General features: G+C 38.8%; 2 protein-coding genes across 3 annotated transcripts in view; both read right to left on the bottom strand.

Moving 5' to 3' along the window:
* si:ch211-269e2.1 (cohesin subunit SA-2) overlaps window positions 1-16,673 on the bottom strand; it is a 37,581-nt gene extending 20,908 nt beyond the window's left edge. The window contains exons 1-17 of the mRNA XM_037539120.1: window positions 16,531-16,673; window positions 12,486-12,580; window positions 12,267-12,351; window positions 11,906-12,070; window positions 11,633-11,729; window positions 11,045-11,121; window positions 10,892-10,963; window positions 9,234-9,438; window positions 7,423-7,574; window positions 6,827-6,900; window positions 6,620-6,743; window positions 4,361-4,459; window positions 3,695-3,774; window positions 2,252-2,359; window positions 1,842-1,959; window positions 1,365-1,482; window positions 58-161 (exon numbers count right to left, since the gene is read on the bottom strand). Coding sequence (XP_037395017.1) covers window positions 58-161; window positions 1,365-1,482; window positions 1,842-1,959; window positions 2,252-2,359; window positions 3,695-3,774; window positions 4,361-4,459; window positions 6,620-6,743; window positions 6,827-6,900; window positions 7,423-7,574; window positions 9,234-9,438; window positions 10,892-10,963; window positions 11,045-11,121; window positions 11,633-11,729; window positions 11,906-12,070; window positions 12,267-12,351; window positions 12,486-12,526 — 1,719 coding nt within the window. The 5' untranslated portion in view covers window positions 12,527-12,580; window positions 16,531-16,673. The remainder of the gene's footprint in view (window positions 1-57; window positions 162-1,364; window positions 1,483-1,841; window positions 1,960-2,251; window positions 2,360-3,694; window positions 3,775-4,360; window positions 4,460-6,619; window positions 6,744-6,826; window positions 6,901-7,422; window positions 7,575-9,233; window positions 9,439-10,891; window positions 10,964-11,044; window positions 11,122-11,632; window positions 11,730-11,905; window positions 12,071-12,266; window positions 12,352-12,485; window positions 12,581-16,530) is intronic.
* A 1,240-nt stretch (window positions 16,674-17,913) lies between these two features.
* On the bottom strand, window positions 17,914-22,896 carry si:ch211-218d20.15. 2 transcript variants are annotated; one of them, XM_017695164.2, is made up of 8 exons: window positions 22,385-22,896; window positions 21,936-22,054; window positions 20,368-20,422; window positions 20,182-20,249; window positions 19,999-20,101; window positions 19,767-19,885; window positions 18,587-18,732; window positions 17,914-18,472 (listed from the first exon to the last, which is right to left on the bottom strand). In XM_017695164.2, exons 1-8 carry the CDS (start codon window positions 22,446-22,448, stop codon window positions 18,367-18,369), a joined length of 780 nt encoding a protein of 259 aa, XP_017550653.1. In that variant the 5' UTR covers window positions 22,449-22,896; the 3' UTR covers window positions 17,914-18,366. The 2 variants fall into 2 exon arrangements, with proteins under 2 accessions (XP_017550653.1, XP_017550652.1); XM_017695163.2 differs by having other exon boundaries at window positions 20,368-20,428; window positions 22,385-22,890.
* Between the last annotated feature and the right edge of the window lie 552 nt (window positions 22,897-23,448).

Here is a 23,448-nt window from a genome sequence, read left to right on the forward strand (position 1 = left end):
TATGTGGTTGAACTAAATGATGTAACTGCTGAATGTAGAAGAAAAACAGAAGCTAACCTTCTTGCCTGTGCTCCTTCCTGCTAGTGGAGGACCCTCAGCAGCCTGTCTCACTGATGCCAATAGAATCTCAATAACCAGAGCCTCCTCAGCACTGCTCAATACTAGACAACACACATATACACACACATTAACTTTGGTATGAATACATGCACATGGATGTGTATGTCACAGAGAGCAAATGAACCTTTCACTTTTTTAGATTTATTATATTTTACTTTACTTAGACATGGCACCAGTCCCATATTCAGTATCAGTATTGGATCAATACCAGATATCAGAATTAGAGAACAATTTGAAACAATTTTGTTACAATTCTAGGCTCAAAAATCACAAAACTGCTTGTAGTGTGCCAAAACAAAGCAAAGTAGGTCAGGCACCACTAGCCACATGTAGCTTGATTTTAAGAAAACAAGTAGCTACTCAAGAATTATACCTGAATTACAATCCTTTTATTTAAAACAATATGATTCTACACAAATATGCACTGTATGGATTATTTTTTGTGTGAACAAGTATGCCTGAACAAAAGCCTTGTTTTTTTTTTAAAGTTGTGTAATTGGTTTTACTGGTGTATTTTGGTCTTCCTGTAGAGTAGTAGAATGTTTGGTTTAGCAGTTTGGTATTTTTAGATGCTTATGCTTAAATAAGTGCTTCATTTTAGAGCCTGTTTTTCAGTTTAGGACCCTTACTGACGACACACTGTTTTATCAATAATGCTGAAAGTATCATTGATACCACTGATAATATTGTCATCAATCAACATTCAATGTTTCAGTATCTGTGCCATCTGTAATGGACCCTTTTCACACATCTGCATATGATGCACTGAAATTCAGAGTTGGGGAAACATTATAACACAGATTTTATTTACAAATGAGCAAATATAGACAAAGTCCTCCTCTATAGTATTTCTGATGGAGAAGATTCATAGTTTTTACATTATTAAAGGTACTTGCCAAACTTTTCAGCCAAAGATAATTCAGTTTTCATTTTCAGAGAAATGCAAGCATGACAACGTGTACATTAACAGCAGGTTACTGATGCTGCTGCTACGGCACTGATTGGATGAGTGGAACATATTAAAAAGGGTAAAAAGTGATTGTTAACTGGTTGTTTTGATGTTTTTCCATAGCAGTTGGTGTACATCCAATTCACTGCTTTGCAATACACAAGGTGTCTTGGACAACATGTGACAATAAACTGGAAAGCTGGAAAGCAACTGAGGAGAGGGAAAATATTGCAGAGACTCTAGCAACTGTGCCAAAGGAGAAGTGCAAGACTTATGCAAGAAAGTATGTACTAGCCTTGTTCCTGTGAGGGGGGCTGGGCAGTGAGCAGAGAGGTCAACGAGGCCCAGTCCTTCAGTAGAGCACCACCACTGTCCCACAGACTGTCCACTACATATAGCACATGCTGATGCAGCTGCAGCACAGACCAGCAGCCACAATCAGATGCAGTAAACACATGAACTGAACGAACACTTAACTGGATGTCAAATTAGTTTTGCATACTTGCTCTCTTAACACAATGAAAAGTTATGCAAATTGCAGCCAAAACAAAACAAAAGTGGTCATCACTTCTTGTTTTCTCATGTGTATCTTCGCTGTAGTAAGAAGACCTTGTATTTCCAAAACTAAATTTTTAAGGGAAAAATTATAACAGCCTCTGTTAATGTAAAAACAGTTTAAAGGATTGCTTTATAAACTATAACCTGGGCCAAATTAAATAATGTTAAGATGTTTCCTTAAGACAGTAATACGGAACTATATATCATATATTACCTGGCTCTCAGTGTAAAAGTGGCTGAGCGCTCGAATTCTTGCGAGGGTCAGTGCTCTGCATTTGTCCTCTTCTGATCTTCCTACCAATGACTGTGGCACTGCAGGGTTACTTAGCATCCTAAGAGAACAACATGAAATGCCCTTTAAGCAGCAATTATACATACAGCCATCAAAGACATATGAACCATACTATTTCATTTTAATGTAATGAGAGTCACATATTGTGATGGAACAAAATCTCTTATCTCCAGAAAACACTTAAATGTTCTTAACTCATGAATTTTACACATAATATAAAAGGTTTCCTGCTTTAAAAAGCGACAAATATATTCCAACAGTGACCAGTATTTTACCTGTGGCACTGTAAAAAAAACCTGCTATACTCAGCAACACCATGCTACTGCACTCACCTGCCATATAGGAATTCCCCTGCAGTGGCTGCAAGAGGCCGATGAGAACAGTACACAAACTGGAATATGTGTTTGTAGTCGTCCTGGCTCAGTACATCATCACACGACCTGTCAAAACACAAGACAAAAGAGCGATTCAATAAATGAAAGATTAATGCTTGAAAAAAGGGCCAAATATGCATTAATGTACTCCAACATATAAACTCTAATTACCATATGTGATTCATGTATAAATAATGGTTAATATTTTCTACATATAAAAACATAGTAACCATTATTTACTTATTATCATTATTATTAGTAGTAGTAGTTGCACTAATACTATTAATAATTATGCTAAAAGGTATAATTATAATTAAATATTAGCATTAACAAATACTAATCATTATTATTATTATTATTGACTAGTACTGCTGTTGTCACATTTCATTTGATCTGCAAAGAATATTATGTAACAAAACTAAAAATGAGTATATTATCTGCATTAAAGTGGTTGAATTATTTATTTTGGGGGAGAAAAAAGAAAAACTGTAAACCTTGTATAATAAATAGAGAGTGTGCAAGAAAATTTGCAGAAAAATGTTTTTTTCACTGTAGAGGATGTGTTAACTTATTTTCAAACTTTTGCATATGAAATGTACTACACATCACTCATCTTAATGTATAATAAGACCTCACTGGTCTGAATTCTGTTTCAAATGTTTGCGCATGCTCATTCATAAAATGTCCCAGTGAATCCAACAATATAGGCAGCATTGTGCTCCTTTTTACAGGGACAGAAAGCAGAGTAGCTGACAAAAAGCTCTGATTCCCCATGGTGATATACTTTACTGAAACAACGTGGTTATGCACACATCTACTCTGGGGTAAGATTTTAAGCTAAAATAAAGCTGAAATATCTGAATGTGCCACAGGTGAGAGACATTAGGGTTTGACTGCATATTATAACAAGAGACGTTATTTCTTGTTATTTTTTTTTGTATTAAAGGGCCTTATGTTCAGTATTAAAGCTCTCTGTCGTAGGCAATAAAGGCAATGCTATACAGCATTTCCAAGCCAGCTTGTCTTGTATAAGGCGTTACTGTGCAAAGACTTATGTAAGTTGAAAAAGACATATTGCTTAATGTATTTTTAAGAATATTTCTTAATTTTAGTAACGTATAGTTATGACTAAGGCTTGAGCTGTAAAATTCCATTACCTTTAAATAACATAAATACCAATAATTTTGTCCAGATTTAAAGATATTTTGAAACTGTTCATCACTTTAGCCCTAATAATAATAATAATAATAATAATAATAATAATAGATGTTCACATGAAGAATAATCATATCAAAGCAGAGTTTGGTCAGCTAGGCAGCCTCACAAGAACTAAGGAGCATTTCAGGTAAGAAGGGCTCCTGAGGAAAGCAAAATGTTTAGAAAAGAGCAAAGGAGACCCACTGGGAGATGACCATCAGCAGCCTCATGGCCTGCACAGCTACCTCATGGTCCTTATCCAGAGTCATAGAGATCATTCTCTCCTGTAAACATACACGGCATTCGGTCAGTCTCACAACCAACAGCGAGCCTCCCCTAAACTCTTTAACTACCCACTCTGAGAGCAATCTCATCTATAAGCATGTGATTTATCCTCGTTAGAAATCCACTTCAGTACATAATGATTTCTTAAATCTGAACTGTGCCAATCTGTTTGCCACTAAAGGCTTTCTGGCTAACGGTAGTGATGCAGTGGAGGCGGCCCCCAAGGGAGATGACTGACCCTGTGTGGGAGATGCTGAGCCTTGGGCAAAACCTGAGGGGCTTCACTACCTGTCAGTCAGCAACAGCTTCTTCCACAGTCCCACTGGAGTCAGCACACACTCGTATAATACACAACATTTCTCCAAAAGCTGAAACTTTGACCCACTTCAGCACAGTTAGAGAAAGAATGCTGGCTTGTTTCAACTGTGGCCAGAGGCAGAATCGTCACAACTCCCACTTTGTGGAGTGAGAATGGACTAATGGGCAACAGTTTTTGGGTGCATTCTGGAGAGTTGAAGAGAGTGAAGCTCTTTCTATATCTAAAATAGTTATTAATGATTCTGGGAGTGTCCAAGCAGATGGTACCTTAAATCGACTTGTGAAGAGGTCCATTTTGGAGCTGAGATGAACATCCTGATAGAGTGCCTGTAGACCCAGCACACACTTCAAGCGCACATCAGGTTGCTGCGAAACAAGAATCAAGTAAAGAAAAATCGCAAATCTCAGAGTCACAGCCATAAATCTGTTTAAATAGGTCTTTGCCAATCAAAATCTGTCTTTTTATTATGGCAGGAATTGCTTAAATTCCACTTGGGAATTATTTTCACAAGGACACACAGCATCACTAATACAAAGTAGCAAAAACTACTGAAATGGTAATAGCACACCCAGCGGAGACATTTCAGTCTGCTAAACATGAGTGAGTGACTTACAAGCCAGGTAGACGAGGCACTCCATCCAAAATCTCAGGGCTCACTAACATTTTGTCATTATGCCATTACAGTCAACACACACATAATCCTACATAAAACTAACAAAAGATTAGCAAACAACCTACCAATTAGATCACTCTATAAAGCCAAGGCAGTATTTATTACTACAAACTAGTAGTGGGTGGTATACTGGTTCATCTGCTATATGAGTCTCTTCATCCGAGAGGTTGAGTCATGATTGTTTCAGTCGCGTTTCAAATAAAAATATTTCTAGTCTGTTGCGTCTGATTTAGTTACACTTCGTTAATTAGGCAACAGACATAAAAGAACTGCTGGTCTTCTGGAGTTAGTCTTAGCCTAAGATATGCCAGAGTGATTGTCACAATCCTGTTTCCTCTCGTTGCCTGAGATTTGGCCAGCTGCATTAGACAACAGCGTGGTCTCAGGGCCCTGTCCATACAACAAGCCATGAGCCACGTTTACATGCAGCCTAATAATCCGTTAATAATACGAATAATTTAATAATAAACTAATATTTAAATCGAAATAGAATACATGTATGTAAACACCTCAATCCCAATAGACTAATCCAACTGAGGCCATTCGGAATAGAATTTCTATCCGATTGAACGAGGTGGGTAATCCTCTAAATAATCCGTTAAATATTAGAATAATATCCGTGTAAACGCCTGAATCCGATTACACTCCAATCGGACCGTGTAAGTACGGTCTGCGCATGCGCGGCGCGTCATAGTGAAAGGTTTATACCATTTAACGTGGCGGAGCAGAAGCTGGTCTGCCGAGGAGACGAGGTTCATACTCTGAGCTTTAAAAGACGGCGGTGGGACGGACGTGTAGCTTATGTGTCTCAGAGCACGACGTCTTCCTTTATAAGTACATGTGAAGAACGTTTTTCTGAGTCTGACATCAGTTTAAAGCAATTAGAAACACAAGCCCGCCACCTGGAAACTCAGCTCGCGCTGAGTGATGTTCGCTGTCATGGTAGCGTTTACTCGAAATGGTTCTCCACGCATGCGCGTCATTTTGTATCACACGCAACAATCTGATGGGAACAGTCTGATGAAAATCTTCGTTTACACGCTCACTACAAGCAATCCGATGCAAAAGAGTGCATGCGTGGAGCAGCGCTGAGACAGCGAACATCACGTGAGGTCCAGTCGGCGCGAGATGATTTTCCAGTTGACGCGCTGTGTTTTTAATGGCTTTAAACTGACATCAGGCTCAGAAAAACGTCCTTCACATGTACTTATAAAGGAAGCGGTGAGAGGAAGACGTCGTGCTCTGAGACACATAAGCTGGACGTCAGTCCCACCGCCGTCTTTTAAAGCTATATAAGTATAAACCTCGTCTCCTCTACTAACCCACCTCGTTCAATCGGATAGAAATTGTATTCGATTGAGGTGTTTACATGGTAAAGTCAAGAGGCTTTTATTGTCATACCGTCTATGTACAGGTACACAATGGAGTGAAATTATGTTCCTCCAGGAGCAACACGGTGCCACAAAGAACAAAAAGCACAAAGTGCGAACGTGCAGACATCGTGCGCAAACAAGAATAAGACGAATGGAAGAGCAAGAACAGACGTATTCTATTCCGATTGAGCTATTAGTCGGATTACTAACAGATTATTAGGCTGCATGTAAACGTGTCTACTGTTGCTCAATTTAAAGTGGAGCAGATATTGCAAATAAAAAGCTGCAAAATAAAAGATTTTACAGAAGAAGTAAAACATTTTTTCAATTTTTAATGTAAGTTAGCAGAACAAGAGTTATTTGGACCATTTCTATCTGTTCATTCATGAAAATGTAGCACAATGTAAAGGGTGACTTTCAAATGAACATTATCTACAATATAGTGTGTAGATATCAGTTACTGTTTTATGGAAACAAACCTTGTCATGCATCATCCATCCTACATACTTCAGATAGGTGTCATTTAAGAACACTGGACTGTAGAGCTTCATCCATACGGTCAGTTCCTCCATACAGATAGCCCTGATCTCAGGTATCACATCTCTGCCCAACAAAAAAGCAGAGCGTTATTCAACATTAGTTTTACAAAGGAAAAGTGAAACAGTGAAAACGAATAATAAGACTACCTGTATCTTTTAAGAAAAACTCCCTTAAAGATGGCATCCATCATGTCTTCTGTTTCAAGCTTTCGGTCCTGCAACTGGAAAAGCATCAACAAGTTTGGAAACTGTTCTCTTGACAGCCATTTCATATTCAGTACACTCTAAAAGAGAACGTGTTTCTATTAATGTAATACCTATTGCCTTCTGATTGACCTGGAGTTTTTGTCATTTTTCTTAAGTCTATCGCCACTTGAACAGTTCGTAGAATTTGTATTCTGGGCCACCCAAATCAATGTAAAATGACAGAAAAATGTGATTTTATGCAGTGATGTTGACTGTTGGTTGCTAATTTTCAAGCTAATGACAGACTGCATTCACTCAGGTTGAAGAAAATTACAGTTACATTAAAATTATTTTGTATTTGTGAGCAGCTGAATGCACTGTGTATGGAATTTTTTCCTGCATGAAGGCAATAAACAAATTGACAGCCACACCAGACAAGTACTAAAATCATATTACCCCATCTCTCCATGTTTAACTAATTCTGTCCAACATCAAAACGACATACTGTGTGGTCGTATCATGAGTCAAAGTAAGCAGACTTCTAATCATGGTTTTACCTCCGTAATCTTCCGCTGGATCCTCTCTAGTCGTGGCGAGACTCTCTTGCTGGATGTCTTTGCCAGCTCCACCTCATAGAGTCTCTGGCTATTATCCACACTGACGCTGAGGCTGAGGGCCACATTCACTAGAGCACTGAGTAACTTTACCGCTGCAGGAGAGTAAAGAGAGGAGCAGGGAATACAACAGCATCAGCCAGGAGATCAACTCCCAAATAGCCAATAAAACCCAATCCACCCAGCCATCTAAATGCAGACAGAATCAAACAGAATCAAACAACTGGACAACATCAAGAAATATTGGGCCTCAATCACCAATATCTTCCTAAACTTTTCTTAAATTTTTTCTTGAGAAATGTTCTAAAAAATAACTTACACCATTACTGACGGTCAAAGATCCGTGTCCATTTACACTATATTTCCAAAAGTATTCACTCACCAATCCAAATCATTGAATTCAGGTGTTCTAATCACTTCCATGGCCACAGGTGTATAAAAGCAAGCACCTAGGCATGCAGACTGCTTCTACAGACATTAGTGAAAGAATAGGTCGCTCTCAGGAGCTCAGTGAATTCCAGCATGGTACCATGATAGGATGCCACCTGTCCAACAAGTCCAGTCATGAAATTTCCTTGATACTAAATATTTCACAGTCAATTATCAGTAGTATTATAACAAAGTGGAAGAAATTGGGAACGACAGCAACTCAGCCACAAAGTGGTAGGCCACGTAAAATGACAGAACAGGGTCAGCGGATGCGCAGAGGTTGCCAACTTTCTGCAGAGTCAATCACTACAGACCTCCAAACTTCACATGGCCTTCAGATTAGCTCAAGAACCGCGTAGAGAGCTTCATGGAATGTTTTTTCATGGGCAAGCAGCTGCATCCAAGCCTTACATCACCAAGCGCAATGCAAAGCATCGAACAAAGAGTTGTAAAGCGGTGCCACCGGACACTAGAGCAGTGGAGACGTGTTCTCTGGAGTGATGAATCATGTTTCTCCATCTAGCAATCCGATGGATGACTCTGGGTTTGGGGGTTGCCAGGAGAACGGTACCTGTCTGGCTGCATTGTACCAAGTGTATAGTTTGGTGGGGGAGGGTTATGGTGTGAGGTTGTTTTTCAGGAGTTCGGCTCGGCCCCTTAGTTCCAATGAAAGGAATGCTTCAGCAGACCAAGAGATTTTGGACAATTTCATGCTCCCAACTTTGTGGGAACAGTTTGGGGATGGCCCCTTCCTGTTCTAACATAACTGTGCACCAGTGGACAAAGCAGGTCCATAAAGACATGGATGAGCGAGTTTGGTGCAGAAGAACTTGACTGGCCTGCACAGAGTCCTGATCTCAATCCGATAGAACACCTTTGGGATGAATTAGAGCAGAGACTGTGAGCCAGGTCTTCTCATCCAACATCACAAATGCACTTCCACAAGAATGGTCAAAAATGAACATAAACACAGTCCTAACCCTTGTGGAAAGCCTTCCCAGAAGTTGAAGCTGGGCCAACATCATATTAAACTCTATGGATTAAGAATGGGGATTCACTCAATTTCATATGCGTGTGAAGGCAGACAAGCAAATACTTTTGGCAATATAGTGTACTTGTTACTCATCCTTGATATCTCATTATATCGTTTGGTCCAGAAGTAGCCCTGTCCTGTATACTTTGGTGGTTTCTGCTCTGGTGCTCTCCAACTAATCATCTCATTGAAAGCCCTTTCTTAGTTGGATGTTTCAGAAACAGGAAAATCGTGCAGGGAATAGCAGGACAGTGGTAGTCTAAAAGTAAGACTTAGAACAGTTCAGAGTTACCTGCCAGCGTGCAGGTGTGTCTGAAGGCGCGTACACATGATGCCGAGAGTTCGGTCAGCAGAGAGATGAGTGTGTTCAGGAGGTAGTTGTCGAAGATCACACTGTACTGGCACTGAGCAACAAGCACAGAGACAAACTCACAGAAGTGTGAGCGGAACTTCTTCCAGTACAGGCCGGACATAACAAGGGGATACTCACCACTGTCCTGGGAAACAGAGGAAAATGTCAAGGCAGAAAAAGCATGGGTATCTGTAATATTTATGTACTACAGTGCTAGTCAAGAAGATTATTATATTATGATAATAGTAAAGATTATATAATAATGCCATGGTCTAAAAAGAACATTCACTTAACTTACAAAGGTCCATGACCATGTTCTTCTTACTTTTTGAAATTTTGCAAGACAATGTTGGAAGTTGTGATGAGGTTGTCAAAAAACAGTACACAGCTCTTTCAAAACAGCTGTGTTGCAAATGAGTTGCAACAGTGCTATGATATATCAGTTACTATATATCTGTCAAAAGCAGTTTACATTTTGAAGAAAAACCACAATAGACTGTTGATTTATTTAGTTATAGCTAGAAATGGCAAAAAGACAAAAGCACTGACCATTTCCAGCATCGTTTTCAATAATTCTATACCACACTCTGATCGTTTGTTGGCTTATACCATAACAATTATTAAGTTTTCCCTTTTTCTTCTTAATTATTATCATATTTATCAGTATTTTCCTAACATATCAAGAACATTCAGATAAGTATTTTAGACACAACAGAAAGAAACAAAATGCCATTGTAATGGACAACAAAACGGACTCTTTATAGTAAATACGTATGATAATGTTATTTCTGTTAATAATATTAATAGTTTTTGTGTTTTGATATTGACATATGAAGCATGAGATCAATATGATAAGTGTAATTGTAGGCATACTTTGTTTATAGAGTTTTATATTTAAATAAGCTATACCATCCCTCCTCCAATTTGACAAACCTGCCATTATTGAGAAGAAAAAAGTTTGCACTAGAATACTGAAACTGAACACAATTCTGAAAGCATCGTAAGGCAGTATGTATGGCACTGAAACAATGACAGACTCTTTAAACCACAATAAAGCATCTGGAGAATCAGTCCAAGTAAAGACATTTAGAACACCTGGAGTCAGTGATTTGTTTGTAAGTAAATGCATTATTAATACTGATAAATACAGATATATATTAAAACATCATACAAAATCCTCTGTAAACTGACTGACTGGGAAGAAATGAACTCTACAGCAAGTTAACAACCCCAAGCACACTGCTGAGAAGATCAAAACAATTTATCAAACAAAATAAAACGCTGGTGTTCTCAGACCTCAACATCACTGAATGTGTTTGGGATTACTTGAATTGTTAGACACATAAACTGTAATAAAGTTTAAAGTAGAACATACTGAAAAAATACTGAAAGTGTAAATATCATGTTTAGATACTGCAACTTCTGTGTAGATTTCTATTAAATATATGCTGTCTGCTTTTTTCTTAAGGTTGAAAAATGAATAACTAGTTAATGATCATTATGACTGGAAATTAAATAAATGAAAGCGTAGATTCATATTAAAAAAGTGTAGTTTTCTAATCAAAGAGAGGAATCTGAATGGCTGGTTTCCTACTTACAATGTCCATGGGCCATGTGACAGTCAATATCCATGGGAATGCCAGGAACTTTTTGTACTGTAAACCTGAGCTCTGTAATTTATAATTAAAAGAGTTTCACTTTACAAAGCACTTATGAAGGTAAATCAACATGAGAGAATGAATAAAGCAGACCTCATCTAGGTCCTCCACCATCTTGCTCATGACATCTGTATCTTCCTTACTCTGAAACATCTCAGCCGTTACTACCCCTGGAGAAAGCAGCATTAAAAATATCAGCCAATATGTAGACCATTTAGGAAATGAAGGCTGAAAATATAATAAAATATAACAGCTGTAACTTCAGCACAAAACATTCTTCAAATAAACTTTGAATCAGAGGTGAGCAATTGTGATACACTACAGTCATGACATAATATATGCACCATAATTCCGCATGTTATATGTCTGATCATATTGTTTCTGATCTTTAGTACTGAAATTACACTGATCACTTCATTTCATGTTTTATTACAAAGAGAGCTCAATAACACCTGTTTAATTGGATTTAGTATGGTGCAGTATGTAAAATTCTTATTAAAATGATCATATTTATGGTTTTCGATATTTTTTTTAAACCACTGGCACTTTTTGTCTGTTTCAACCGTTCTAAAATGATATTGTTATAAAGACTATACTGTAATATGGTGATGCACATCATGCCTTAAGAAAATGTCTTATTATATTTTTGCCATATAGCTCAACCCTACTTGAATATTGTACCTTTGCATCCTGAACACTGGATGAAGAAGCTGATGAGGTCAAGCAGGGCTGGTTCTCTGTCCATAATATAGGCCTCAATCCAGTCATCCACCACAGCCTTTGGAGGAGGTTCATTCACAGACATTAATACCACAGGCCATCAGGCCTCAACCACCAAATGTCTCACAAGACCATAGAAACGACAGAACCACTAGTCAAACTGAGATGTGAGACAAAAACTGGTGCATCCAAATGGCAAGTGCTTTTGTCTGGCTTAAAATCACTATTGTTTACCTGCATGGCACTCCTGCCCATGGTGACCACCTCAAACAAAGTGACGGCCTCGATGTCTCTGTTTTTGAGCTGCTCATTCTCTGCTCTGCCCAAGCTGCCATTGCTGCTTTTGGAATGTTTCCGCTTAGCATTCTCTGAGCCTTCTCGGACTTTCCTCTTCCCCCTCTAAACATTACAGATAAGGCTATAAGGGCTACGCAGACTTCAGGTGAGAGTTTTGCTTACTACACTGTCTGATGTCAAAATATAAATGTATATGTGATACTGAATGTAAAGCATCATGAAAATTTGTGAATAGGAAACGTCTAAGGGTTTGCATAAGTCAGCCAATAGATTACAGGTGAGTGACAACATAACGTACCACATTCTTCTGTCTGTTTTCATTTCTCACACCAGCAGAGTGATTCCCAGATGTGCAGGAAGAGACATCGACAGTTGAGTTCTCTCTTTAAAAACAGATTACATAACATTGTTAATTACATGCAAAATACATCTTAACAAGATTTGAAAATGGATTTGATTTACTGTGTAACAAAAAATACAAACTCTGTGTCTAATATATAAAATGTGTATATCTTACTTTTGCACTGATCTGGACAGTAATGTTGGTTCTGCTATCATCTCTTCTCAGATCATTTTGTAAGGCTGGACTGGAGTTTCACGTTTTCTGATGTACTGCACAAAAACAAGCACCGTTTTTTTTAATCAAAAACTTTCTTTTAGACAGTGATTCCACTGGTTTTTCTGATTGTCTTTTTTTCTGAATTAAATCATTAAGATGTAAGCAAAATCATTCAGAGTGGTCTGATGTGAAATGAGGCATTCTGGGGAAACTTCCGGATTCAGAAATGTTAATAGTAGTGGTGACAGGAATCAAGTCAGCAAGTTCCATCCATCCATCCATCTATTTTCTAAGCCGCTTCTTCCTCAGGGTCGCAGGGGGGTACATCAGCAAGTTAGCACATAAAACGGTTACAAATGCCTTGTCTGATGTCTGAGACACAGTTTCACAACAGCTTTGAGATAAGGCTCTGGCCTAAAACAGTTTTTTCCATTCCTGGCAAAGAGGTATATACAGGACGTTTTAAGGCAGATTAACACTTTTTTGTATGTAACACTAATTATCTAACGTCAACATTACATATTGTTTTGGATAGCAAACATAACGCCTATATTTGTGTTACAGACCCATGGTTAATTTAACTACCACAATAAAGAAAGTGGAGTTTCTCTACAGTGCACCGTTCCACATTAATCAACTCCAAACTACTTTGTTTACATCTGAATGATTGAATTATGCAGAGTTCTCTTTTAAGTATGAATGCACAATGAGAAATGGCCAATATTTGACATGTAAATATGATCAGCAATCAGCCAAATTACAGTTTTGATCTAGGCGATCTAAAGTGCAGTTTTATAATGTAAATTACATGAGCGAGGTATGTGTACTTGGGCTGTATTTGAATGCTGCTCCTTTTCTAGTACTAAAATGTCATAGTACACACACCAAGCACTTTATTAGGAACACTATACTAATATTGGGTGTGGCTTCACTTTGCTCTCAAAACAGCCTGAATTCCTCATGGTATGAATTCCACAAGATGTTGGAAACATTCCTTTACATAATAGTCAACACTGACATGACTGCATCATACAGTTCCTGCAGATTTTTCAGATGTACTTTCATGCTGTGCATCTCCTGTTCAACCACATCCCAAAGGTGTTCTTTTGGATTCAGATCTGGTGTCTGGGAAGGCCACTGAAGAACACTGATCTCTTTGCCATGTTCCTGAAAGCACTTTGAGATGACTTTTACTTTGAGGCATGGTGCATTTTCATGCTGGAAGCAGCCATTAGAAGATGGTAAATTGTAGCCATGAAGAGATGCACATGGTCAGCAACAATACCTGAACAGGCTGTGGCATTCAAGTGATGATTGACTGGTATCAATCTCTATCAAAGGGCCAAAGGAGGTCAAGAAAACATTCACCACACTATTACACCACCTCCACCGGCCTGAACTGTTGACACAAGGTAGGTAGGAGTCCATGGATTCATGCTGTTGGTGCCAAATTCTTCCACTACCATCTTTGTGCCTCAGCAGAAATTAAGATTCATCAGACCAGGCTACGTTTTCCCAGTCTTCAGGTGTCTACTTTTGTTGAGCCTGTGCCCACTGCAGCCTCATCTTGCTGTTCTTGGCTGACAGAAATGGAACCAGACATGGTCTTCTGCTGTTGTAGCCCATCCACCTTCAGGTTCAAAGTGATGTCCATTCTGAAAGGTTTCTGTGCTCATCACAGTTGTACAGAGTAGTTATGTGAGTTACTGTAGCCTTTCTGTCAGCTCAAACCAGTCTGGCCATTCTCTGTTGGCCTCTCTCATCAACAAGGTGTTTTCATCTGCAGAAGTGCCATTCACCTGATATTTTTTTTCTTTATTGCACCATTCTGAGTAAACTCTAGAGACTGTTTGTAAAAATTCCAGGAGATCAGCAGTTATATGAATACTCAAACCATCTGGCATCAACAATCATGCTACAATGAAAATCACTGAGATGACATTTTTCCCATTCTGATAGCTGATGTGAACATTACCTGAAGCTGCTGGCCTGTATCTGCATGATTTTACTTACTGCAATGCTGCCACACTGAAAGCTGCATGAATGACTAGGTGTACAGGTTTTCCTAATAAAGTACTCAGTGAGTGTGTATAATCATGTATTATGCACTTTATTTGATTCATATAAGTAGGCAAATCATTTTTATTTTAAAATGCTAGTTTTGACTCATTTCATGGCAAATAAGAATATTTTTCTTGCAAACAGAATGTACTGAAAATATGCCACTGTTTGCAATGTGTTTGCTTAGCCCATAAAGCATGAGCTTCAATGTAATTAAAAAAATGAACAAAATAAAATATTTTCTGAAAAGAAATCAGAAAAAAAACATACAAATTCTTTATGTGTGTACCTCTAATTTTGAATGTTGTGAATGTAAGCTTGGTAAAATTAATTTCTTGTACACTGTGCCTTAGGGCCTTATAATATTTTCATAATAATAATGTAATATAAAGGCTCTTTTTAACACAGTGCTCTTGCTATAACCAGCAAAGTAGATGAGCTCAGGATGTTATAAAGTGAAGTTACATAACAAATTTCTATTAAATGAACAGCTTCATCTTCATACCCTCTCAGTAGCAATATCCATATTATGTTGTATAATATATTATGCAAAGTACAACAAAACTTACATTTTACTATGCACTAAAAGTCGCTTGGCCTAAAATTAAAATGGCAATTTCTGTTTTTTATGGGGCTTTAAATAATTAAGAAGCAGTTAATTTCATTACATTTTCATGAATCATGCATTAGCTAAAGAATATCTCTAAGTATTAGATTTTCTACCTTCTAGGACATTCTAGTCCACGCTGTTGTCCTACTTTGCCACCATGTTATGTGTGTATATTTCACACACTGTTGTAGTAAGCCAGACCTTTAATCATTACTTCAGTATAACATTCAATATTTCACAATTATGAATTTTTACTGATTTCCTGTATATTTGGATCTAACAGGGTGGACATATATGAACACATGTGAACACATATGAACATGCAGACAAAACACCATGAAACATAAATATGACCAAACACAATGGAAATCAATGGAAATGCTAGGCAGGGTTAATGGGTGGAAAGTGGAACACGGAAAAAGAGAATATGCATTTGAATTTAAAAGTCATTTATTTTATATTATTATTCATGATATGACATTTGATAAAGATAACGGTAACTTTTCCTGGGGACACGTATGGAAAACACATACACAACAACATAAAAGTGGTTAAAATACAAAAAACACCTCTTTAAGTCAATATATTTCGGTTTATGTTTAAATAAAAATGTTTTAAAGCTCTAAACAAACCCTTTGAAGGTAATATGAAACTACACTTCACACTTGAAATGAAGCGGCTCTCTCCAGGGACAGATTCTAACAGCAGTGAGCTACACTCTAACATCTCTGGTCACTTTTAACGGTCTCATGGAGAACACGGTAGCTGAGCACTGGGCACAATGTGAAGACGTGGACACACAGACACTTTACAGTCTGCTTAACCCTCATAACTGGGATATAGACGTGATACTGACTAAGCTGGCAAAACGCTCAATCTGTTGTGGTCACTACGCGCGCGCACTCACAGGCACACAAAGACAAGGAAAACCGGTATAAGGCGTTTCTCTCATTGGTCAGATATCGCGTCTGTAAAGAGAAACTCTGACTCTGATTGGCCACTGTAATCATCACTCACGATCTCCTTCTTCCTCATGTTCGCGCTCCTTAAGTGTTCATTCCAAAACAACACAACAGCTGATCGCGTCCACACGCACCACTGGCAGAAAGAAAGGCCAGCGCTGACCCCGAGAGCTCGGGCACCATTATACGGCCTCTCGGTACTGTAAATGTCAGAATGACGCTCGTCGGCTCGTCGGACGGAGCAGAAATCTTGCCTCTGTCTGCTACACAGACACACACGGCGAACTCCCAGTTTCAGCCAGAAAGTAGCAGAAATGGCCACTTTAAGTCTACGTTTACAGTACAAGATGCAGCACAGAGGTGTTCTTACCGGAGCTAGTCGACCCGGGATTTCGCGAGGTGAGGATAAATGGTGAGAGAAAGGAGAGAAGCGCTCAGCCTGCACAGCGCCATCCTGCGCCTCACTGCCACACAGCCGCAACGGCAGGCGGAAATACGTCACCCACTGGCTGAACGTCCTCATCCCAAATGATAACGATCTACCCTGAGATGGGTTAAAGGGCGCACGTCCTACATTCTTCTCATATTCTGTTTTTCCCAGATCTCCTCTCTTAACACTCGTTTGGAATGGTGTACCAAAAACAGTCATATTTCATTGTAACGCGGCCAATTTCCATCCTCTATTTATCATTTAGATTTAGGCATTCCTTTGTTACCGTGTTTTTCGCTGTTTTGTCCCACATACAAAAAAATCAACTTGGGATGAAACTCTTCTTATGTATTTTAACCCTCCTTATAACCTTCGCTTGAATAGATGGGGCTAAACTGTTGTGGGCTGAATAGGCAGACTTAAGGTATTGGAATAGTTTTTATGACATCACAAACACAACTGATTCAGTATGGGCCGTTTTTGCAGCAGCATCCAAACTTGGACTGTATGGACTGGGGAAGAAATACTGCATTTTTAAAATGTTTAAAACATCAAGAAACCACTCCTTTATTAAAAAAAATAAGCAAGGAAAAACAGTTTTATCCTGAAATGGGCCTTTTTTACACTCATAGATTAGATTAACAAGGGAATAGTTGATTCAGGTTTTTTGGGGAGAAACGTCTGTTTATTCACGTGTTAACTAGTGCTTTTGAAATGAGCAAAAGAAAACACTGCTTATTAAATACAGTAAAATCATTTTAGAGCTTATATTATCATGTATCTAGACATGCCCTTTAATTAGTGAATTAAGCTAATTAAAGGTGCACCCAGGCATTCGATTGCATATAATCTTGTATAATCTCCATGACCAATGTCGAGTGTCACCTAGAGGGGTATAAAGCCCCACAGCACTGGATTGCGTAACAGTGCAACTGCATTCTCTGGTATGATGACAGTACATACAACAACTTTGGGATGAGCTGGAGTGTTTGAGTGAGATCTAGAATCACTAATGCTCTCGTAGCTGAATGGAGCAAAGTTCTAACATCCATTCTAAAGCCTTCCTAGAAGAATATAGGTTGTTACTGCAGCAAAGAGGGGACAAACTCCCTATTAATACCCTTTAATTCAGAAGCTGGACAAGCAGGTATCTGCAAACTTTTGGACATACAGTATATGTAAGTGTCCCATGTGGACAAAAAACACTGAATCCATCCTTTGCTTTCTATCACTTTATAAAATGAGTAAACTAGTTTGTATGATTAAAAGTTTCACAGGTTTTAAAGGTTACACATCAGATAAAAGGAAACAAACGAGTGAGGCTCAAATGTAAAATACAGATGTTTAATTGTATTCCAAATGTGACTGAATGTTGTTAGCACCAGAAGTAACAACAGAAAAGAATGGGCGTGAACGTAGAGCATTATTAAACAGTAGTAAACAATAATAATGTTTATAACTATTCATCATCACAGTCTATTCTGTGGTACCCCTAATATTTCATGGCGGCTGCCTGGTGATTTGTTAATTAATTATCTGTTCTAGGTCAGTACAGTTAGTTTGTGGCTTTCTATGAAACAGTAATACTGTCAGTAATACTTTCTGATTATATTGTAACACGTGAGCACGGCCACATCTGCTCTTCTATGAGTGATTATCAGTGGGCGATTACAGTCAGTTACTTCTAAAAGTGTTACCAGCCAGCTGCACATGGCAGCACGACAGATGTTTGCCTTCCCATCAATTCAACAGACTACAGACTAAATAGAAGTTGTGTCAGGACCACTTGGAGACAAACGCCATGACAGGGCTGAGTTCCTCAGTGAGTTCTTCTATGAGTGAAGATACAGTTGATATGATGTTGTGTGTCAACTGTGATATCCTGCAAAAGTAACAATCATTGCTTATATGGACTTCCAGCTTAACGCACATCATCAGTCTTTAGAAAACGATCAGTTATGAATATTTCCTTTGGCCAACACCGTAGCATACTTACCAACTGATGTACTGGGCTGGTAACTGCGGGTCTTGTTTAGACCCTTCCTCTGTCACCAAAGACATCTTCATCTGCTTAAAGTTGGCTTCAATGTCCTTCTTTATAGGGGTCAGTGACAATATGTCATTGAGAGAATTAAGGACTTGCTGTAACATAAACATAGAACAGGTTATACATCTAAGAGCAACTGTTAAACTGTCCTAAAATGTCCAAAAGTTTGCAGACACCTGTTTGATTCATGTTCTTCTGAAATCAAGGGTATTAATAGGGAGTTTGCAGACTCTTTGCTGAAGTAACAGTATCTACTCTTCTGGGACGGCTCTAGATGTTATATTATTGCTGTGAGGATTTGATCGCTTTCACCCACAAGAGCATCAGTGATGTTAGTTACTGACGTTAGACTATTAGTTCTGAATCACAAATTTATATCTTGCTTATCTCAGAGGTATTGAATGAAGCGCCATCACTTCAGAGGATATAGTTCCACTAATCCATAGAACGATGACAGGGAGCATCATACCCCACTAGCCAACACTTTATATCTGGCATGGTGATCTTGGGCTTGTGTGGCTGTCATAGGGTGTCCTTTTCTAACGACAGTGCTGTTCTTTGGCGATTATACACTCCGGAAAAAAATTATTTTTTTAGTGGCTAAAAATTATTTTTTTAGTGGCTAAAAATCACTAGGCCGTCTTTGAAGGCCAAGAAGAGCCTGAGGGTTATCCTCTGATTTTAACATTACATATAAAAACGTGTAGGTTCACTGGTTGTATTGGATAGCAAATTAAATGGCTATATTTGTGCTGTAGATGCCTTAACGTTTGGATCACCACCACTGTATAGAAATCTGCGCTGGTACATTTCTTTACGAAAAAAACTATTTCATGTCAAGCTACTCTGAATGACCTTTTTAATAATGCAATGATTGTATTATGCAGAGAATTTTCAAAAATCGGTGGAATCCCCCTTTAAAGTAGCTGAATCCACTAAGTAGGAGTGGTGTCTGAATACTTGAGGACGTATAGTGCAACTGATATCTCTTGACATTTCACTCAAACCCATGCAATAAAAACATGAACTGAAGTAATAAACACTGAACTGTCTATTACTGTATTCACATCATGTAGTGACAAAACTATGAAAGCCAGTAACATGTACAAGGCAAAACAGATCAACTCACATATATAACAGCAAGCTGATGAGCGATATACTTGTGGCTCCCTAGGTGCTTCACATCATCTTCTAGCTGCTGACTCAGAACCAGCAACTGGTTCAGCCTGCCGAGGTGAGGGAAGTAGCCTGCAGACATGACATCAGTAAATACCCACAACACACAAAATGCTTTTTGTTCATCCAAATGTTATTCTTTATCTCTAGATATCTCTAGATTCATCACTGATGCAGCACCTCACCATCCAGAGGTGGCCTCTCCAGCATATACACAGGGCTGCCATGGATAATATAAACTTCTACTCGTGGGAACATGACAGACAATCCGGCAAAGTCCAAATAATCCTAGTTGAAAGGGGGATTTAATCCAAAGATTAGAGGAATACATGTACAGAATAATTGTACAAGATAACTAAAACAGTTACCTCCAACAGTGGTGCAGGTTTAGGCAGATGGTCCAGACACTGGTTCATCTGATCTATAATTTCTGCACCTATAAGCATAAGAAGAATGCTGCACATTTGCACTTAGTGATAATTGTCAATCGCAATTCCTGCTTTGCCATTTTATCATGTCTTAACCCATAGAACTGCCATTTGGTGGTAGGTTACCTTGTTTTCGGAAAGATTCTGATTCTTCAGGGCTTGTGTCTTCTTTTAGCTGCCCCTGAAACTGACAGAGATATTAAAGGGCCCATATCATGGGAAACTTTATTTTTGTTGCACTATTTGTGATGTCATAAAAATCAACTTATTTACATATATACAACTAGGGCAATCACAGTCATGAAATGTCAGCTGATGATTAATTGTTATATAAACAATTGCTATAAACAATTTAATTGCCTTTTGTTGTTCATTGTCTTCAGTGATTAAAGTAAAATCATAAAATTAGCCGACTAGCGATCTTGCTCCCTAGCTATGTTTACTTAGTAGCTAATGCAGGTTGCACTTTCCAGATTAGACACTATCACAAATGTCCACAGTTACACAGAATAAAATGTAGAGTCAAGTAAAGCTAATTCCTAAGAAACACTCTTTTAACAGCACACATGCAAAACACAATAAAATTAGCTGCACAGGTTACAAATAAACAAAAATATTTCTTGCACTGACCACTAAATTTTTTAGTCAGAAGTTCAAAATGTTCTTGTTCTCATGAATCGCATGATGTGTCTCAGTGAACACATTTATCAGTTTCTTTTATTTACATGTATTTGCCTCAGACCAACAAACCCAATTCATATTTTGCTTGCTGTGATATGAGTGTCAAATATAAGTAATCTGGAAAATTATTCTGATCATTTCAAATAACTGGCATTTAGGCAATTATGTGACAGGCCAATAAAGGTCTATTCAAACTAAGCAAGTTATAAATAGTGTGTCAACTGAGGCTAATTTTTGATTAAGGCCCAATACCGGGCAGCCAATCAAAACAGAGCTAATTTACATATAAAGGCACATTACCAAAAACAGCCTGTATAACGGTACCAAAACATGTTTGATGTCTAAAAGGGATAAATACAGGTTGTAAAATGGTCATGTAAAAATGAACGATGACTGTTTTTTGTACATAAAGCATGATGATAGTTAAAAGTGGAACACAGTGATAAAATAAAATACAAGAAAAAATGTAATAAGGTATGGACTTTTTAACACCTTTTTTTTTTACTGTTCAGACACTGAAGACAAAGACAATATATGTCCAGAAGCATCCAAACACTTCTAATTATTTCAGCTACTTTAAGGTGCCCACATTGCTGACAAAGATATATAATTCTGGGCATAGAGCTTGTATCTCCAAAGAAAAGCACTGTCAATAGAATATGACGCAGTGGAGCAGCCACACATGAGCCTAAGGTCACCATAGAGGGGTATAAAGTGGAAACGCATTCATTGGGAGTATCTCTGGGATGAGGTAGATTGATGTTTGTGATCCAGAATGAATCATCTAATATCAGCACCTGACCTCAGTAATGCTCTTGTGGCTGAATGCACCAATGTTCCAGCATATAGTGTAAAGCCTTCCTAGAAGAGTAGACGCTGCTACTGCAGCAAGGTGGCGGGCAAACTCCATATTAATACCCTTGATTCCAAAGAAACTTCAGATTTACAAGGTGTCTATAAGCTTTACACATATAGTGCCAGTCGCTATATGCAGAATCATAAACCTGAATTACCTGATGAACCTGAGCCCTGATGAGAAGGTCCAGCTGGCTGCAAAAGCACAGCATCTCCAGTGCTACCTGCTCAGGGCTCAGGTGGATGGGCATCAGGGGCTTCTTCACGAACAGTTCGACTGGAGGTAAACAAATGTATTACACTTTAACGTTTAACTTCCATAAGACATCAGTGTTTATTTGAATGATTAGGCCTTTTATAGCATCAGCTGGCGCAATAAATTAAACACGAGTCTAAAGTTGGCTTCCTATTCGCCATCTTCTTGTTCGAATTTTCCCGTTCCACCTTAAATGGTGCAGCAGTTACGTTCTCGCACCCAAGGCGTCTAAATGTAACTGCTGCACCATTTAAGGTGGACCGGGACAATTCGAATAAGAGGCTGGCGAAGAAGAAGCTGTCTTGAGCTCCGCATATTAAACCGACCCGAGATATATAAAAGCACACTAACCTTTGAAACGACTGTTGTAGCCACACGGCTGGCAAAGCGGCTCCGTTAAACTGACAGCTGCCATTTCCCAGGTTGAGATCTCGCCTTAGTGTGTTTGCTAACACCTAACGTTATTTAGGCGGGATTTTCACCCTCAGACGCGGCGGTGCTCTAGCATCATCAGCAGGGCTAATATCTTCTCCTGGGCTAATATTTTTGCTCACTGTCCGTGTCGTCCCCGAGTATACCGTCCAGAAGACATCGTGTATTTTATCAAACGTACAAGAATCACCAATTAGCCTCCGTGTGGAATGACGTAACCATGAAAACGCTTCAAATCCAGTGTTTTCCAGCTTGTGCGCGCTGATGGAGGAACACACCCTGCACCGAAGGAGAACGGGGGCTTTACTCCACTCAGTGCACATTCACACGCACTCTGTTTTCATTACGAGGCTCAAGTGTCAGCTTCTCATTCGATTTTTTCCGTTCCACCTTAAGTCTGGCAGCGGTATAGCAGGAGGGGTCTGGTCTCAGGCGCTAGAATACAACTTTTGCACCATTTAAGGTGGATAAGAAGCCAACTTCAGCTTCGTTTAAAGCTGTAGTGCCATGACAATATAAACAATTTCTCCTGAATATCCAGTCTTCTGTTTGGGTCTTCAGGGTTCTGAATGGCTGATTCATGATTCTCCAGAAAGCAAATAGGTCTGGGGCAAATCTGGTTTTCTTATGCATGTGTTGGTTGACTGCTGGGCAGATGTTAGTCATGTGGGCTGGATGCCATACAGCTGCCCACAGTTTTGCCTTGTGTCTATGTTTGTGGCCTAAGTCTGTCATGAATGCTGTGGGCCAACAACGTATATAACAATGAGAGGCAGGACAGCAGCACCAACATCTCATCTTACCAAATGAGTCTTTTGTGATTGTCTTGTATGAATCAATCTTATTTTGTAAAAGTCTAATGGAATGATGTCAATGCCCTAGCACAGGTGCTGCACTGTTAGTTATAGGCAAATAGCAGAAACATGAATACAACCAACAGTCCAGCTCCCAGGCTGGGAAGCCTTTTGACTTGTTTAGTAAAA

Source organism: Pygocentrus nattereri, chromosome 6 (assembly GCF_015220715.1).
Source record: "Pygocentrus nattereri isolate fPygNat1 chromosome 6, fPygNat1.pri, whole genome shotgun sequence".
Taxonomy (NCBI): Eukaryota; Metazoa; Chordata; class Actinopteri; order Characiformes; family Serrasalmidae; genus Pygocentrus; species Pygocentrus nattereri.

Coding starts and splice junctions, on each gene's coding strand:
- si:ch211-218d20.15 (XM_017695163.2), bottom strand. CDS start 22,448: ATGGCAGCTGTCAGTTTAACGGAGCCGCTTTGCCAGCCGTGTGGCTAC. Junction 20,429..21,935: donor TCAGGGCTCAGGTTCATCAG/GTAATTCAGGTT, acceptor TATCTCTGTCAG/TTTCAGGGGCAGCTAAAAGA. Junction 18,473..18,586: donor CCAGCCCAGTACATCAGTTG/GTAAGTATGCTA, acceptor TTACTTTTGCAG/GATATCACAGTTGACACACA.